Source organism: Mya arenaria, chromosome 2, assembly GCF_026914265.1.
Source record: "Mya arenaria isolate MELC-2E11 chromosome 2, ASM2691426v1".
NCBI classification, from domain to species: Eukaryota; Metazoa; Mollusca; class Bivalvia; order Myida; family Myidae; genus Mya; species Mya arenaria.
The window spans coordinates 52,038,911-52,057,193 of NC_069123.1; the positions used below are offsets into that span (position 1 = coordinate 52,038,911).

At 37.0% G+C, this 18,283-nt stretch overlaps 1 protein-coding gene across 6 annotated transcripts in view; it reads left to right on the top strand.

Annotated features, from left to right (window-relative positions):
• Positions 1-18,283, top strand: part of LOC128206194 (vitamin K-dependent gamma-carboxylase-like) — a 51,092-nt gene that overhangs the window by 10,567 nt on the left and 22,242 nt on the right. For 3 of the 6 annotated variants that reach the window (XM_052908514.1, XM_052908507.1, XM_052908498.1), the window contains 7 exons: positions 1,870-2,037; positions 7,643-7,843; positions 8,150-8,305; positions 8,421-8,586; positions 10,117-10,195; positions 13,164-13,270; positions 14,428-14,591. In XM_052908514.1, coding sequence (XP_052764474.1) covers positions 2,010-2,037; positions 7,643-7,843; positions 8,150-8,305; positions 8,421-8,586; positions 10,117-10,195; positions 13,164-13,270; positions 14,428-14,591 — 901 coding nt within the window. In that variant the 5' untranslated portion in view covers positions 1,870-2,009. Of the gene's footprint in view, positions 1-1,869; positions 2,038-2,324; positions 2,367-2,386; positions 2,977-6,118; positions 6,809-7,642; positions 7,844-8,149; positions 8,306-8,420; positions 8,587-10,116; positions 10,196-13,163; positions 13,271-14,427; positions 14,592-18,283 lie in introns of those variants that run through there. The other 3 variants (XM_052908532.1, XM_052908522.1, XM_052908538.1) reach the window with 3 other exon arrangements.

Genomic DNA, 18,283 nt, shown 5'->3' on the forward strand with positions numbered 1-18,283 from the left:
CTACCCTTACCATTGATTGGCTTTTGTTACAAAAAATGCCCCCATGAGGCGGGGAAAATAGCTGTCTGTGACCGCTCTTGTTCCTTTGGTAGGCATTCTTATTCCATCATCATCACCATTGTATGGTCATTTTTGTAGTGTTGGGATTGGGGTCCATAGGGTCAAGGTCACTGTTATTAAAAATAAATGGTTGAAATTGAATAACTTTAGTTAAGTTGACATATTGTGACCAAACTTGAGTTGACATATTGTGACCAAACTTGGTATATAGGAAGTGTTTATGAAGGACTTTCATGGGATTGCATTTTGGGGCCCCAGGGTCAAGGCCAAGGTCACTCTTACTCAAAATAGAAAACTGAATCTCACAACCAATTCTAAAATTCTTATAACTTAATGTATTGTGTTTAAAGAATGTTTAAAACATTTTATTCACAAAATGGACATTTCTGACTATTGAACATTCCATCATCCTTGCAATTACAGTCGAAACTTGATGGCTCGATATTCTAGGGACAGGCCAAAATACTTCGAGCCTCGAGAGTATCGAGCCATGTGGGATTGCTTACAGAATGTTTTATTTTTTTATTTGTTACAATAAGTCTTGTTTACCTCGTTTGTTATTGGCTACGCTATCTCTGCAAGAGAAGAGTATCTATTGGACATAGTTATTCACCGTACAGTTCGTAACATGACTTATTCGATACTTAAATATCATTTGATTTTTTTATTTATTATAAAAATGCGAAAACAACAAACAAGCAATTGATACTTAAATATCATTTGATTTTTTTATTTATTATAAAAATGCGAAAACAACAAACAAGCAATTTTAAGCAGTGAGTAAAACAAACATAGCTTATATCAAACTGCATTGAAATTTATACATGGATAACAGAGACAAAATTTAACCATTTAAATTTTATTATCATTATGTTAAAATCAAGCATTTTTTCGTGATTAGCGCCTTTTGCTAAATGTAGCCAAGCAAACAAATCAAAGTGTGAGATTCCTACCTGAACTCGCGAAAATGACATCAACCCAAGCAAACAAAACAATGTGTGAAATTCTTACTTGGGACCGTGAAAATGACATCGAGGGTGGAGAAATATCGACCCTCAAGATATCGAGCCATCCAATGGAATTTTATATGAACAAAGAGTAAAAAAAAATTGGTCCTTTTAATCTGGTGCGAGCCTACAAGGATATCGAGCCATGAGATATTGAGCCAACAAGTTTCGACTGTAAATGTAATGGCATTTTAGCTTGGTAGGCAGGTTTGTCATAACCAGCAGATGAACCATTTTGATTTTGAGGTCATTGGGCCAAAGGTTAAGGTTGTTGTGACCTTTAGCAGAAATTCTATTTCCAATCAATAACTGAAAAATGCTTAGGCCCAGAGACAGTTGACATCCACTCCATCTTGCAGTGACTTATCAATTACATGTACATATTTTACTCTTTAAAATTGTTTCAGGTCAATATTTCCAAACCTCATGGGCAGCTAGATTATGTCATCTTGAAAATATGTTACTTAGTCAAGGCTACCTGTCCATACAGGCCTACAAAACAAATGAGTATCTGTCCAACAAGGCCTTTCGGGAGCATTTTTCATGTTCCTGTGACAGCTCTTGTTGTTGTTGTTTTCAAAATGTAATTTAAAAATTATGTGTCCGTATAATTATTAAAAATCAAAAATTACAATTTAAAAAAAAGAAAAGAAATCTATTAAAATAAATTCAGGAGTAATTTCTGAGAGTTTGATATTAGACGTAATGGCTGTTAAGAGCCTCTTGTTAACCATCTCTGATAACATTTACGTTATGATTTTCTCCAAGACAACCAGCAAGCTGAGACAGCCATGTTTTCCAGTTTCAGATAGAGATCTCTTAATGGCAGTGATAGTGATAGTTTCTGTGATTGCCATGAAGTGCACGCCAGAAATGGATAATTATGGACAGTCATGTGATGCACTGTTCTAGTATCACGGAGACAGCGGGAGCCTCTTCATTATGACGGAATTGTTTGATGACGACTCTGGTTAGTTCTGTTCAAACTTTGTGTATATTTTGAAGGTAGTGTTAAGTTTTTTTCCAGAGATAATTGCCATTAGGTTATTATTTTCTTTACTCGTATAGTTTTTGTTATACATATAGAACATATGTTAACTGTTTTCCTAGTAGAAGTAGATATCATTTATTACCTATGAGCATTTGTACATATGTTAAATAATTAACCTTCCTGGCATGTCTAATTTGTTTTATGTATATTCAATTTCCATTACTTGATTGTTGTACTCGGTTGCTAGTAGTTACATAACTCTGCAGATATTGCAGGCAGATAACACTTGTGCTACTCTGCTTCTACAGGTAGGCTTATTAGACCTTACTTCCATTGCATTCATTCAAAAATGAATACATACATAAAATAATATGAAAGCACAAGAAATGAAAATGAAAATATTTAAAAAAGAAAATAATTAATATATCTTGCATGTTATTTAGCATGCATGTATTGTGCAAGAAAAGGATAAATTCATTTATTTCAACTGTGGACTTATGATATTTAATATAGTATGCCATTGTTAGACCACAAGCTGTTTCATGGCACTCTTCAATGCTTTGTATCAATGGTTTTCTTGTATTATTTGTTATGCATTTCATTACAGCAAAGGCAGAAAAAAACAGTTGTTATCTCTCTTATCTAATTGCATTGCCAGGAACGAAGCGGTAAATAATAGTCTACAATTATAATAACATCACTCTGTCAGAAATACTTCTAAGCAGGAATGAAACTGTCCCATGTATAAGTATGATGGCTTCGTAACAGATTGTGTTTTGATTACTGATATGAAATATCATTTTTGTCGTATTGACGCAAAATGAAACAATGAGAGCATCACACATGCATGCCGTGATTGCTGTTGCTCCTTCATTCACGGATTGTTACTCTTGACATAAGGGATACAAAATGCTGTGCGTAAGTGAATTTTGATTTATAGCATGTCATAGTTCTTTTAAAGAAAAATGTTCAGATATTGTCATATGTGAGTGGCAGTAGGCAGACCTTTAAACAACTGCAATAGTTTTGGCCACAGTGCCAGTGCAGACTTTGACTATTTATTAGAGTATGTGCATGTTTTTGCATATTTTTCATAAAAAAAATGCCATTTGCCTTTGAGGGTGTCTTTGGTGATTAAGAAAGATCAGGACTGTCAAATGCTAATTTAAAGGGACACCAGACGGTCCCAAAATCAGCAAATACAGTATTTGCTTAAAACAGGGCTAGAATTGTTAATGCTAGTATGAGGCCAATAACAATAATTTTACTTGATTAAAAGTATAAACGCAACAATCATCTTGCTGTTTCAGGTGATTTCCCCTTTTTATAAAATGGCATATAATGGTTTACCAGTTTAGAAAAGCGTGGATTTTTTATTCAAACACCTTGCAAGTCATGTGATCATTTCACACACTAAACTGTCGATAAGGGGCTTTAGCACCTCGCTGTCCTTTTCATTGTCAGTTAACCTCTTTCAATAGTTTCTATCTACAAATACATCACTGATGCTGATATAAAGGGCTCTGTGTCTATGTTGCAGTATTCTTGCAATGAGTGCACTTGCAATTTCTCGCAATGACCATTCTTCCCAGAAGCCACGATGTGTGTATTGCGCATGTGAAAGTCACGCGATGAATACAGATTAATGCATTGTACACAACTATATCAATTTTAGGTAAATTTTAGACATCATCATCTGGAGCCTATTCCCTTTAATTGCTTTATTTACATTTAACAAATTGTTTGCTACATCTTTGATTTGTGAACACTTTTGACATGAATCTCCAGGAAAATAAGTAATTGATAAGTAAAAAATACCAGAAATTCCTGTTATATAGGTTTTGATGTTATTTATTTTATGGCTCCCTTACACATTAAAGAGTCAATCTCAGAAATGTTGATTCAGAATAGATTCTTATTTTAAACATAAGGGCAATCAGTGATGAAAGTTTGGAGCATTTTATGATTGTGTTAAAAAAAGAAATAGTTATACACATTGAACCGTATATTACTCTCTTTGCGCCATCTAAGCAGTTTATTACTTAATTAATCATCTAAATACCATATTCTTGCTTTGATTTGTTCATTTTCCATTCATTTTGCTAAGAATACATTGGGTGATTTTTATGGAGAAATTATGAAAAAAAAAAAAATTGTTATTAGTTATTTTAAAGTCAGCTCAATTTTTTCAACCTTTATGTTTGTGTACTTCGTAACTTGTTTTTTGTCACAAAATTTAAGTCCAATATCATTGCTGAGTAAAACAGTATTGTTAAAGTTAAATATTACCATTTTATACAAGACACGTGTCAGCGAAAAAACTCCTTTCAACTGTATTGACTTCCTTCTTCCTCATTTATTGAATTTCTCCATGTTTTTTAGCCAATTCTGCAGAGAAGATATTGAAGAAAAACAATCTGAAGCCAAGAAAATCAGATTAGTTGTGCCATGTTTCATGTCTGCAGCCCTTTAACTGTTACCAGACTGGCAGCCTCCCTCCTACAGGAAGCTTTCATCTTGACACAGGGGCTTGGTTTCATGTTGACAATGGCCATCCCTTAAAACAAATTAGCTTTCAAGAGGATGATACTTGCCTAATACCATTATGCCCATATCCATAACATGACAAAATGAGTCATGCATTTCTTGAATTGCCAGAACAGCGGATGACAGTTACTGAAACAAGATAAATGACATGGACTTTTTTTTGGACTATTACAGAACAATACATTGGCTTTGATTTCCTAATGAACATTTATCTTAGCTTTGAGATGGTGTGGTGTATATATATAGAAGAACATGACTATGTTTAAACTATAACTCATGCTCTTATGTCCCTGATGGTGGGCATATTAAAATCACACCATCTGTGATTCCATCTGTCCTTTTGGACTTCCATGTCTGGGCTGTAACTGTGTCATGCACCGTTGGACTTCCATGTCTGGGCTGTAACTGTGTCATGCACCGTTGGACCTCCATGTCTGGACTGTAACTGTGTCATGCACAGTTGGACCTCCATGTCTGGGCTGTAACTGTGTCATGCACAGTTGGACCTCCATGTCTGGGCTGTAACTGTGTCATGCACAGTTGGACCTCCATGTCTGGGCTGTAACTGTGTCATGCACAGTTGGACCTCCATGTCTGGGCTGTAACTGTGTCATGCACAGTTGGACCTCCATGTCTGGGCTGTAACTGTGTCATGTACAGTTGGACCTCCATGTCTGGGCTGTAACTGTGTCATGCACAGTTGGACCTCCATGTCTGGACTGTAACTGTGTCATGCACAGTTGGACCTCCATGTCTGGGCTGTAACTGTGTCATGCACAGTTGGACCTCCATGTCTGGGCTGTAACTGTGTCATGCACAGTTGGACCTCCATGTCTGGGCTGTAACTGTGTCATGCACAGTTGGACCTCCATGTCTGGGCTGTAACTGTGTCATGCACAGTTGGACCTCCATGTCTGGGCTGTAACTGTGTCATGCACAGTTGGACCTCCATGTCTGGGCTGTAACTGTGTCATGCACAGTTGGACCTATATGTCTGGGCTGTAACTGTGTCATGCACAGTTGGACCTCCATGTCTGGGCTGTAACTGTGTCATGCACAGTTGGACCTCCATGTCTGGGCTGTAACTGTGTCATGCACAGTTGGACCTCCATGTCTGGGCTGTAACTGTGTCATGCACAGTTGGACCTCCATGTCTGGGCTGTAACTGTGTCATGCACCGTTGGACCTCCATGTCTGGGCTGTAACTGTGTCATGCACCGTTGGACTTCCATGTCTGGGCTGTAACTGTGTCATGCACAGTTGGACCTCCATGTCTGGACTGTAACTGTGTCATGCACAGTTGGACCTCCATGTCTGGGCTGTAACTGTGTCATGCACAGTTGGACCTCCATGTCTGGGCTGTAACTGTGTCATGCACAGTTGGACCTATATGTCTGGGCTGTAACTGTGTCATGCACAGTTGGACTTCCATGTCTGGGCTGTAACTGTGTCATGCACAGTTGGACCTCCATGTCTGGGCTGTACGAGGGTTGATCCAGAATTACGTGGACTTCTTACATATTTTCTATATTTTTCGTCCAAATCATTTTTAAATTCATGAATATCTCATTCAAAGTAATCTACATAGAGGGTATGAAATTTAGGTCTGTAAAATTAATGAGTATTGAAAAATTACGGGTTCTAAAACAAGAGGAACGCACGGTCGGCGCACCGTCTAAAATGTACGTTTACAAACTTTTTATACATCTCTTACAACATGCTATTTTTCCATGTTTATCTATAAAATTCCGCCAAATTACGTCACATATTATGCTGACTTCATAAAAATATACTGTTCAAATTTCTGACGTCATTTCCGTTTAAAAGTCGTTATATTCTGAATTGATTACAAGCACAGTCTGGAATACAACATGGCGTCATCGGACTTTGTTTTGCGTTGAATTGGGGAAAACACGGACCCAGATTATGATAATGATGGCCGAGGTTGAAATAAGGCAACATGTGCCGTTCATTAGTATTTGACTGGCATTTATGTTTAAGAGTGTGATAATATTCCATAGAAGACGATAAGTAAAAGGGAAAGAAGAAGACGAGGGGTGAATAACGTCATCAGAGGGGATCGCCGTTTGACAGTTCGTGTTGTAGCAAGCATCATTGGGGCAGGGTACGGAAGTGCAAAGGGTTTAAAGAGACGATTTAGGCGTGTGAAAAGTTTGGGCGTGATGGGTCGCTCGATTACTATGTAAGGACGAGAAAGAAAAGTTTGCGTTATTCAAAAACATTACTGCAAATATTTGCTCAGAAATGTAAACAATTAATGAACAGGATAACTTTGAAAAGGATTATTATTATTTAATTAATTAATTATTATTATTATTATTACTTTGTTTCATTCTTTTTCATTTTTTTTTCTATTTATTTATGTTTATTATAATATATCCAGTTAATTACGCGCCATTTCTCAGTGTTGGTTGGTAATACTTCGAAACAATATGACGCTTTATGAGCGCAACGTCATTGACGTCATTGGACTGTGCCGGTTGGGTTCAACCATATATCGTAATTTGATTGTGATTCAGCGAAAATTCTATGTTTTGCTCTGAAAATTGTAGGAATTATATAGGATATGTTATATGTATTAAATGTGGAGTTTCTATGTTCTATGTGAAATGATATTTGAATTACTTAAAAAGTCCACGTAATTCTAGATCAACCCTCGTAACTGTGTCATGCACAGTTGGACTTCCATGTCTGGGCTGTAACTGTGTCATGCACAGTTGGACTTCCATGTCTGGGCTGTAACTGTGTCATGCACAGTTGGACTTCCATGTCTGGGCTGTAACTGTGTCATGCACAGTTGGACTTCCATGTCTGGGCTGTAACTGTGTCATGCAAAGTTGGACTTTCAGGAATGACAGCAATTGGTTCTAAGCATGGTAAAGGGTGATGGAGCTTAATCCTCCAACAAGAAAATAATCTCACATCCCCTGATCTGCTTTTATTTTTCCACTTTTTGAAGGTTACCTTAAATGTAATTTGCTGATATAATAATGGTTGTGTTTGGTTTGTACTGTAGATGACATGAAGAAGGGAGTAAAGACCAGCTCAAAGGGGGCCCATAACCATGCAGCTCCAGACAGCCCCAAGACCAGTGGGGACCAGTTCACAGAAGTCCTTGGTTTCTCCCTGTCGGATCTCACCTCAATCAACAATCTCCTTCATCTGCTGTGCAGGCCTACAGACCCAGCTGGCCTGGGAGTCATGAGATTTATTTTTGGTGTGTCTTTATAATTAGGTGGTACAAATTGTATAAAATCTGATGGATTTTAAGACATTTAACTCAGATTTAACTGCAGAATTGTGATGAAATTAATGAATTTGATGAATATTATATTTTGTCCACAAAAGACACTCATTTTGATGAGGCCTTCATTCAAGGCAAAGAAGTTGAAAGAAGGCCTAGCAAATGCTTTTCGCATAACTCCTGATTGTGAATTCAGAATATCAAATTAATGCTGTGGTTAACATTATGTTTATGCTTTTTGTAGACAATTCTTGATGTTGTTAGCATTTGTTGTTGCAGGTATGTTGATGTTGGTAGACATCTGGCAGGAGCGAGGCCTTAGTCAGCTGGTTGAGGAATATGGAGACCCGAGCATGTGTCGCTTCCCGCTCTTCCACTTCCTCAAACCCCTCCCCCTCGTCTGGATGTACATTGTCTATCTCGTCATGTTCATAGGTATTGGGAAACATCTGTGAATTAAGAATTGCATTGCATATAACAATATCTAAAAATCAAAGTCAGGTAACATGTTTTATGAACATTTAAACTGACAAGGTGGTGTGTTATCCAGGTGAAGTTGGTATCCTGTTGGGTCTGTGCTTCCGTGTGAGCTGCCTTCTGTTTGTCTCGACCTACTGGTACCTGCTCCTGCTCGACAAGACCTCCTGGAACAACCACAGCTACTTGTTCGGCCTCATTGGTGTCCTTCTTCTCATCACTGACACTAACAGATACTGGTAAGAGCCCACTGACATGAACTGATTCTTGTAATAGCATACTAACATTAACTGATACTGGTAAGAGTCCACTGACACTAACAGATACTTAAACTTTAATTGACACTAAGTTGACACTAGCTGATACTGATTTGAGAACTGATACTGGTAGGTGGTAAGAGCACACTGACAAACTAAAATTGGTAAGGCCCAACTGACACTAACAAATTCTGTTAAGAGCTAAATGACACTGATAAGAGCTAACCAACACTAACATATAATGATAAGAGCCCCTACCATATGCTTCTAAATCCAAGTTGACACTTATCGACACTGGTAAAACCCCACTGACAATAAATGACAGTGATAAAAGCCCACTTAAACTAACTGATACTGGAAACAACCCACTGCCAGTCACTGACAACAGTCAGATGCATCTGACACTAACAAACACTGGTAAGGACCAACTGACACTAACATATAATGGTTAGAGCAAGCGGACACTAACAGATATTGTAAGACCCTAAACACTAACAGTTGCTGGTAAAGCCTACTGATCTTAAAACCACTTGTAAACACAAACAGATACTGGTTAGAGCCTAATAACACTAATATAATGGTAAGAGCCATTATAGACTAACAGATAATGGTAAGACGAAAAAACAAACAAATTTACCTGGGATGCTGGTAAGGTGAAGCTAAACCAGAATAAGCAGAGCAATATGCAGCATGAGAGCTCATGTATATCGGAATAATGTTAAGTTACACTGGGGTTTAAGAACCAGTGAAGTTTTAAGCATGGTAGTATGGGGAACGTATAAAATTACCATATTATATCATGTATATATCCGATGTTATAATATTTGGTTACATTGAAAATTGGCCAGTATTTTAATATATAACTGGGCTCTAATCTTCCATTTGTACCGGGTATTGTTTGTATGCTCACTAATCAGTATAACATGTTTTGAACTAATATTTTACAATAAAATTGGTATTGTATTTCATATAAGATTTGGTTTAACTCATAGTTTACATACCGGGTAAGTCTTGTTCTTGAAACTATTATGTGTATACAATATTATCCTGGGGTCTGGTAATAGCATCTTTTGGCAAAAGTAAGTGGAACAAAGTACTTCCACAATTTTATAAGTATCTTTGATATATGGAACCACGAGTGGTAGAAGTGCTTGGCGTATTTTTCATGATTTCATCTAAGAGTTATGTGCCCTTGACTGTGAATTTTACGCTAGTTCACAGGAGGCTTATAACCAAGGGAAACAACAACTGATAAAACTAATGTCCACATGGATACAAGTTGTTTCCCCTGAATAAAATTTCATCACTTCTAAACTTCATGTGACTTTCGGATAATTTTAAAATTTATTAATTTATTTCTTGTTAATAGGTCTAGACAAGGGATCCTGATCATTGGTAGATACTTCTTGAAGTCCTGGTAAGAGCACAGAATCATATGCCTTCAAGAAGTCAGTCTTTTTTAACTGTACCGGTATTAGTTTTCTTGTTTAAAATGTTACACATATTTTGCAGGTCCTTGGATGGGCTAATTTCCAGACATAAGAGACACGCCCACATACCATTATGGAACTATGCCATATTCAGGTTTCAAGTGAGTTTTAATGAAACACTAGTATTCAGATGCAGTGGTTTTTCACCATTTTTGGAATGGGACCAGGGCCTTTTCAATTGGAAAAATGAATCATTTTGTCTTTTTGACTAAAATAGGGAATTCCAATTTTGCCTTAAAATGAACAGGAATGTTTTAAATAATAGACAGAAGAGATAATAGAATGAAAAAAAGGTTGTTTCTTTAAAATTACACCAACACGTTCATACAATATAGGTTTGAGGTCAATTTTTTATTAAAAAACATCATTATATTTATGTCTCCCCCTCTCTGGGGGAGACATATTGTTTTTGCCCTGTCCGTCAGTCCGGTAGTCCGGTAGTCCGGTAGTCCGTCAGTCCGTCAGTCCGTCCGTACGTCACACTTCGTTTCCGATCGATAACTGGAAAACCGCATGACCTAGGATCACCAAACTTGGTAGGGAGGTTGGTCATGAGGTGTAGAAGATCCCTATTGTTTTTGGGGTCACTAGGTCAAAGGTCAAGGTCGCGGCGACCCCCAATGTAAAAAACATTTCCGCTCAATATCTTGACAATGGTTTGACCTAGGTTCACCAAACTTGGTAGGGAGGTTGGTCATGAGGTGTAGAAGATCCCTATTGTTTTTGGGGTCACTAGGTCAAAGGTCAAGGTCGCGGCGACCCCCAATGTAAAAAACATTTCCGCTCAATATCTTGAGAATGGTTTGACCTAGGTTCACCAAACTTGGTAGGGAGGTTGGTCGTGAGGTGAAGAGGATCCCTATTGTTTTTGGGGTCACTAGGTCAAAGGTCAAGGTCGCGGCGACCCCCAATGTAAAAAACATTTCCGCTCAATATCTTGAGAATGGTTTGACCTAGGTTCACCAAACTTGGTAGGGAGGTTGGTCGTGAGGTGTAGAGGATCCCTATTGTTTTTGGGGTCACTAGGTCAAAGGTCAAGGTCGTGGCGACCCCCAATGTAAAAAACATTTCCGCTCAATATCTTGAGAATGGTTTGACCTAGGTTCACCAAACTTGGTAGGGAGGTTGGTCGTGAGGTGTAGAGGATCCCTATTGTTTTTGGGGTCACTAGGTCAAAGGTCAAGGTCGCGGCGACCCCCAATATAAAAAAACATTTCTGCTCAAAATCTTGAGAACGGTTTTACCTAGGTTCACCAAACTTGGTAGGGAGGTTGGTCATGAGGTGTAGAAGATCCCTATTGTTTTTGGGGTCACTAGGTCAAAGGTCAAGGTCGCGGCGACCCCCAATGTAAAAAACATTTCCGCTCAATATCTTGAGAATGGTTTGACCTAGGTTCACCAAACTTGGTAGGGAGGTTGATCATGAGGTTTAGAAAACTCCTATATTTTGGGGGGTCACAAGGTCAAAGGTCAACGTCGCTGTGACCTCTAATGTAAAAAAATATTTCCGTGCAATATCAGGAGAATGCTTTGATCTAGGTTCACCAAACTTTGAAGTGAGGTTGGTCATGATGTCTAGTTGATTTTGCAATCAGTTGGTCAAAGGTCAAGGTCACTGACCTTGAGGTGAAGAACCGGTTTCTGCTCAATAACTCAAGAACGTTTACACCCAGGAACTTCATACTTGGTATGCCAGTTAGTCATGACTAGTTGATGGCCCCTATTGATTTTGGGATCCATCATTGATTATTTCTCACCTACGACCACACAATGGGGGAGACATGCGCTTTTTCAAAAAAGCAATCTCTAGTTGTATATATATCTTTAATCAAAACTTACATTTGGTAAAAAAGTTTATGTTTAGGGCTTATTTTTGCACCAAAATGGTCTGAAAACACCACTGAAAAAATGGGTTTGAATGTCCAAAACAATATTTTTTTGTATATAGCAAAAAAGGGTCATGTTTTATGTCTTTTTGTTCAATCTTTAGCAAACATCCTACATGTAAGTTTATGCTTAAGGTGGTTTCTGAGAGATAAGTAATTTTATGAAAGGGTATTTAAATAGAATTGAGTTTAAAAAGCATTCTGCATACAGACACACATGCCATGAAATCAGGGATAAATTTAGGTGCAAAAATGTTTGACATTATTCAAACAGCTATACCATGTTAATTTCTGGTGATTTATTGTTATTTTTGAAAGATATTTGTATTTTCGTGACCAGAAAGTAAATTTAGGTGTTTTTCTTGAGTTGTTTCAATATTTTTCAGATGTAAATGGGACATAATTAATCAGATTTGTACTTATAGCCTTCCCCACCCACTTGTATTGATGGAGTCTTAAAACATTTTATATGAAATGGGGAAATTCTATGTTCATCTGTTTACCACCCTACAAGGTGAATGAGCTATCAAAGTGGTAAAATCTATGAATTACGTTATCACATGTCAATTAATTTAATACATTTTTAGCTCGACTATTCGAAGAATAGGTGTGCTATACTACTCGCCCCAGCGTCGGTGTCGGCGTCGGCGTCTGGTTAAAGTTTTAGGGCAAGTTGGGATTTTCACTTATAAGTCCAATACCCTACATTCAATTGACTTAATACTTCACACAGTTGTTCAGGGCCATCACATGATGAGGTTAGATAACTCCATATTATTCTTTATTCATAATTTCCTTTGAAAGGCATAATTGTATATTCTTCACATTTTCATAACGGGAAATCAAGTTATTTGAATGACTTGCGTCATTGTTTTGGCAGGCTGGTGGGAGGGCAGCATCAAAGTCACCTTATGTATCGATTAATTGTAGTTAGGTTTGACATAAAGAGACCAAACTTGGTATTATTACATCGTTATTGTAGTCTAAGTCAAAGCGGTGTAGTCGAGCGCGCTGTCTTACGACGGCTCTTGTTTTCACTTGTAATTGCATAAAATAATGAAATAATCCTGTTTGTATGGAACTCTAATAATATTAAACAGTACCAAACTATCTCTTTATGCCTACAAATGTATTTTAAAACACATCAAACATACAATGATAGTGGAAGTTCTGTGTATTTCAGATATTTATAGTGTACTTCCTAGCTGGCCTGAAGAAACTGGATGCAGACTGGGTATCTGGCCACTCCATGAACTATATCGCTGGACACTGGGTGTTTGCCCCCTTCAGGTGCAGATCTAGTTTGTTTCCGGTTATCCTGTAGTAACATATTTGAATAGAGACAACTGCACTGTAACATAAGTTGATATTCAAAGTGCACAAGTGGTTATAGCTTATATATTTATATTTGTGTGGCCTAAAACCTGTAAACGAGTTACTCAAAAGGAACAGCTTATAAAGGAACAGCAAATACTTTGTAACTTATATTGCTACCTTAAAACAGTTTTCTTTAAGATGGGAAGAAATGTTATTAGTGATAAAGGCATGTACAGTAAAGTATTGTACAATTTTTACAATCATTTATTCTTATTCACAATTAGAAATATTATCAAAATCAATGTTCATTAATACCAAACTTTATTGAGACTGTGTTTCTATTTACTTAATTTAAATATGAAGATCATTATGATCTTAAATACGCCAATTTGTATGCAGAAATGTATCCAAATACTTAGAATAATGCAAATTAGTCATTTGAACAGCTTTTACTTTTGTTTAACCATGGTATTATCTTTTAACTAGCAGATGAAGTGTTAGAAAATGGTGTTTAGTTATGGGTAATGAAATTATCGCAATAGTCATATATACTCCCACAGTCACACCATTATAAGCTCATCTGTTTCTCAAAGATCAAAGTGAAGGTAATGTCTTGCTTTGGCCTCATCATGTAAGAACTTTAATAACCTTGGCTGTTACTCAGAAAACTATAAGATATTCACATGAAACTTGGTACACATGTTTCAAGAGACAATAATGTGAACACAGAAGCAAGGCCTTAAATCTGGCTTTAATAATTGATGAAAAAGAACAACTCCATCTGATGAGCGCTGGCAGTTACTATGCTGCCTTCCAGCTTGTTTATTTCATTTACATGTAATATTTTAACAAGCTGATATTGGTGCAACAGGTAGACTAGGGTTGTCAATTTCCATGAAGATTGAACGTCAGTTTGAGTCGTTTCAAATACTTTGTTAAAACCTTTTTGGGTGACCATTATGAATCTTGTGATATGAAAGATTTGGCAGTACTGGTAATAAAAACAGTCAAATGCTGCAGTATTTAAGATGGGTAGAATTTGAAAAATCTGTTTTGAGCACATGTGCTAGTACAATCTTCTCCACAAATCTCCCGTTCACCTAACGCCACTGTTTCTCTCAATGTTACAGACTGTTGTTGACGGAGGAGCAGGTGAGCCTTTACATAGTCCACTTTGGCGGGCTCATCATCGACCTCTCTATGGGATTCCTTATGTTCTTCGACAAGACTCGCAATCTAGCATTCGCGTTTGGTGCCTCTTTCCACATTATGAATAGTCAGCTCTTCAGCATAGGTCAGTTTCTACAGTGCACATTCATAACATCATCATTTTAATGGTTTATGTTTGAAAACCTAGATTAACAACTTTATAATAGAGACAAACTGAAGTTTGTATCATGTCAACCTCATGGTATTATTGTTTATTTACGAGGCACTTAAATAGAAAAAGCATGGCATCATTTACCAAATGACTAATGATACGAATATTGGCCGTTCTTTTCCCTGGTGTAAAATGCCAATAACTATTTTTTTCTGTCCTGACATTTAACTAATACACTGATCAACTTACATTTGTAAAAAAGACAGATAAAATGTAAATATAAAGATTGATTACTATTTCCTTGCCTTCATGCAGTGTGAACACTAGGGCTACATGTAGCATGCATTATGCAATGTGAACACTAGGGCTACATGTAGCATGCATTATGCAATGTGAACACTTGGGCTACATGTAGCATGCATTATGCAATGTGAACACTTGGGCTACATGTAGCATGCATTATGCAATGTGAACACTTTGGCTACATGTAGCATGCTGCATGCAATATGAACACTTTGGCTACATGTAGCATGCTGCATGCAATGTGAACACTTTGGCTACATGTAGCATGCATTATGCAATGTGAACACTTTGGCTACATGTAGCATGCATTATGCAATGTGAACACTTTGGCTACATGTAGCATGCTGCATGCAATGTGAACACTTTGGCTACATGTAGCATGCATTATGCAATGTGAACACTTTGGCTACATGTAGCATGCTGCATGCAATGTGAACACTTTTGCTACATGTAGCATGCTGCATGCAATGTGAACACTTTTGCTAAATGTAGCTTGCTTCATGCAATTTGAACACTTTGGCTACATGTAGCATGCTGCATGCTGTGAGAACACTTTTGCTAAATGTAGCATGCTTCATGCAATGTGAACACTTGGTCTACATTTAGCATGCTTCATGGATTTGGAAGATTGCACTTCGGTGTTCATACTGCATAACACACAGTTACTAAAAACAGCAAGCCATCCTTAATTAGCTCTTCGGTTTTATCCTGCACCTTGTTGATAAACCATGAAAGGTCATGATATTTACATTTAAAAAATGTTACATATTTCACATATCTAGCAAGGTTTGTTATGTAAACATATTAACATCTTCTTTACTAGGTTGCAAAAAAAATTTCATTGTGAGATAAGGATCGCCACTGTTTTCATTACCTTGTGGCCATATTCAATAAACACCTTATTTGTTAAACGCCCATCAAACAAAGCAGGGGGGATATGTAGGATTGAGCTTGTCAGTAGGTTGGCTGGTTGCTCAGTCAGTCTTATCTGGAAGATTACTTATGACAGATTTGACAGATAAATAAAAAATATTTTTTGGTACATTTGTTTAACTACATTAAATAAAGTTTGAAGTTTGTTACAAACCACTCTTTCTTAGCTCACCCGAGCACAATGCGCTTAGCATAAGCTATCGTGAGCTATTGTGATTGTTGAAAGCTCTCCATCAGTCATCCATCTGTCCTCAACATTTTCCTTCAAACAACTTCTCCTCTTAATCCACTGGGAGAATTTCAAGTCCACTTTGCCGGGTGGTCTTTGGGTGGTTCTGTTCCAGATTTCCTTCGATAAAAGTGGTTTCTTGCACAGTACTGTTGCAATGGCAGTCAAAAGGAAAAAAACCTGGAAAAATCTTCTTCTCAGAAACTGCTGGCCCGATTCCAACATTATTTCACAGAAGTGTTCATTTATCATATCAATGATTGTTAACAATAAAAAATTGACAAAACACCCAACATACCCTAAAATAAGTATGAATAAAAATGAATTAAATAAAAGAAATACTGGGTAAATAGTTAAATAAAGTATCCATATCTTTTAAAAGGTTAACCTAAGGAACATTCTTGTGAAAATATGTTGAAATCTTCAGTTAGTTTCTGAAGAGAGGTTTCACAAGCCTGTTAATGCATTGGCTAAACCAACCAAACCAATTGACGTGAAACTTTTTGTTCAATATTTTCATGTCTTATTCCAACTTCATTTTATAGACTGTTCTTTGGTCATGTTTATAAACAAAGCTTTTATGCACCTGATGGTGGGCATATAAAAAATAATACTGTCCATCCATATGTCTAGGTTTATTTTTGTGTGTCAGAGCTGTCATGTGCGATTTTTGAATAGCCAGGCACAAATATTAGCATTCTCATGTTAGACACTCAAAGACAACATGTTGCACACAAGACCTACCTCCCTTCCTCAAAGTTTCCACTTAAGGTTAAACATTATGGAGTTTTGCAAATATTTAAGCACATATAGGTTGTTGTGTCTTGTTTGTTACTTTGTCATGCGCAGCGGAATTTCAAATGACATGCCACATGTTCACTACCTTGAATGTCAAGGTCACACTCAGATAATAATGGAATACTGGATGTTAAAAAATGATTTTTATATATTTCTGTTTAATTGATATATGAACTGTTGGAAAAATCATTTCCAATCTTGGCATATTTTTTCCTATAGTCAATATCTACACTACAACTTTCTTTCCTTAAATGAATTGCGTTTTGGCAATTGCCAACATTTTCTGATGAACGCAACATCTTTTGATAATTATGTTTGGAACACAGTATTAGTATAAATTAAAAAATGTTTAGCTTGTCAGTGGGCCACGAAAAACCTAATCAACGTGTTGAAAAGTGTTAATTTATGATTTGTATAATGTAATTTTGTCACTAGCGTTTCAATTTTACGTTAAAAGGTGATTTAACATATCAACTATTTTCAAGCCCAATTATGATGTCATAAGATAACCAGGTCAGTCTATTTACAGAATGGGTGCGAAAGAAGAAGTGTAAGGTTTTCTTGAATAAATTTTTTTTTTAACAATTTAAAAGATGGAAAGAAAATATGAACTATTGGTATAATAGAAGTAATGAATTGCGTGGTTGATGTCATTATCAGGGATATGAATGCAGTTCGGCTGGTTAAAGTACACATGGAGTCCGATGGCTTCCACACACTTTAACCAGCCTTACCGCGTTCATACCCCAATAATGACATCAATCACGCAATTCTTTCCTTAAATGAAAATAATCTTCAATTCTTGTAATAACAACTTTAAATTAATATTTATCAGCTTGTGTGAATTACAGAATATTTATTACTGTAATTTGTATACCCAGATGCTTCATCTTGAAATGAAGGACAGCCACATGGGTGGCTTAATCCAATCAGAATGCAGCTTTCAAGCACAAATGGGCGAACTTATATATTAAATATATGCACATTGAGTATAGGAGGTCCTGTCCGGTCTGTAACTTTGTCATGCAAGGGGGATTTTGAAATAACATGGCACTGATCCCTACCCCTTAGTTTATGACTCACACCTGAAGTCAACAATCATGGGCTCCTGCATATATGCTTATAGTTTATGTTAGCTCTTTCTGAATGTAGACATATTCCATTGATCTGTCTGGCACTTCAGGAGCATTAGTCAAGTCTTGTTTCTGTTATTTTTAGCTCGACAATTCCAAGAATGATGGGCTATACTACTCGCCCCAGCTTCGGCTTCGGCGTCTGGTTAAAGTTTTAGGGCAAGTTGGAATTTTCACTTATAAGTCCAATACCCTACATTCAATTGACTTAATACTTCACACAGTTGTTCAGGGCCATCACATGATGAGGTTGGATAACTCCATATTAT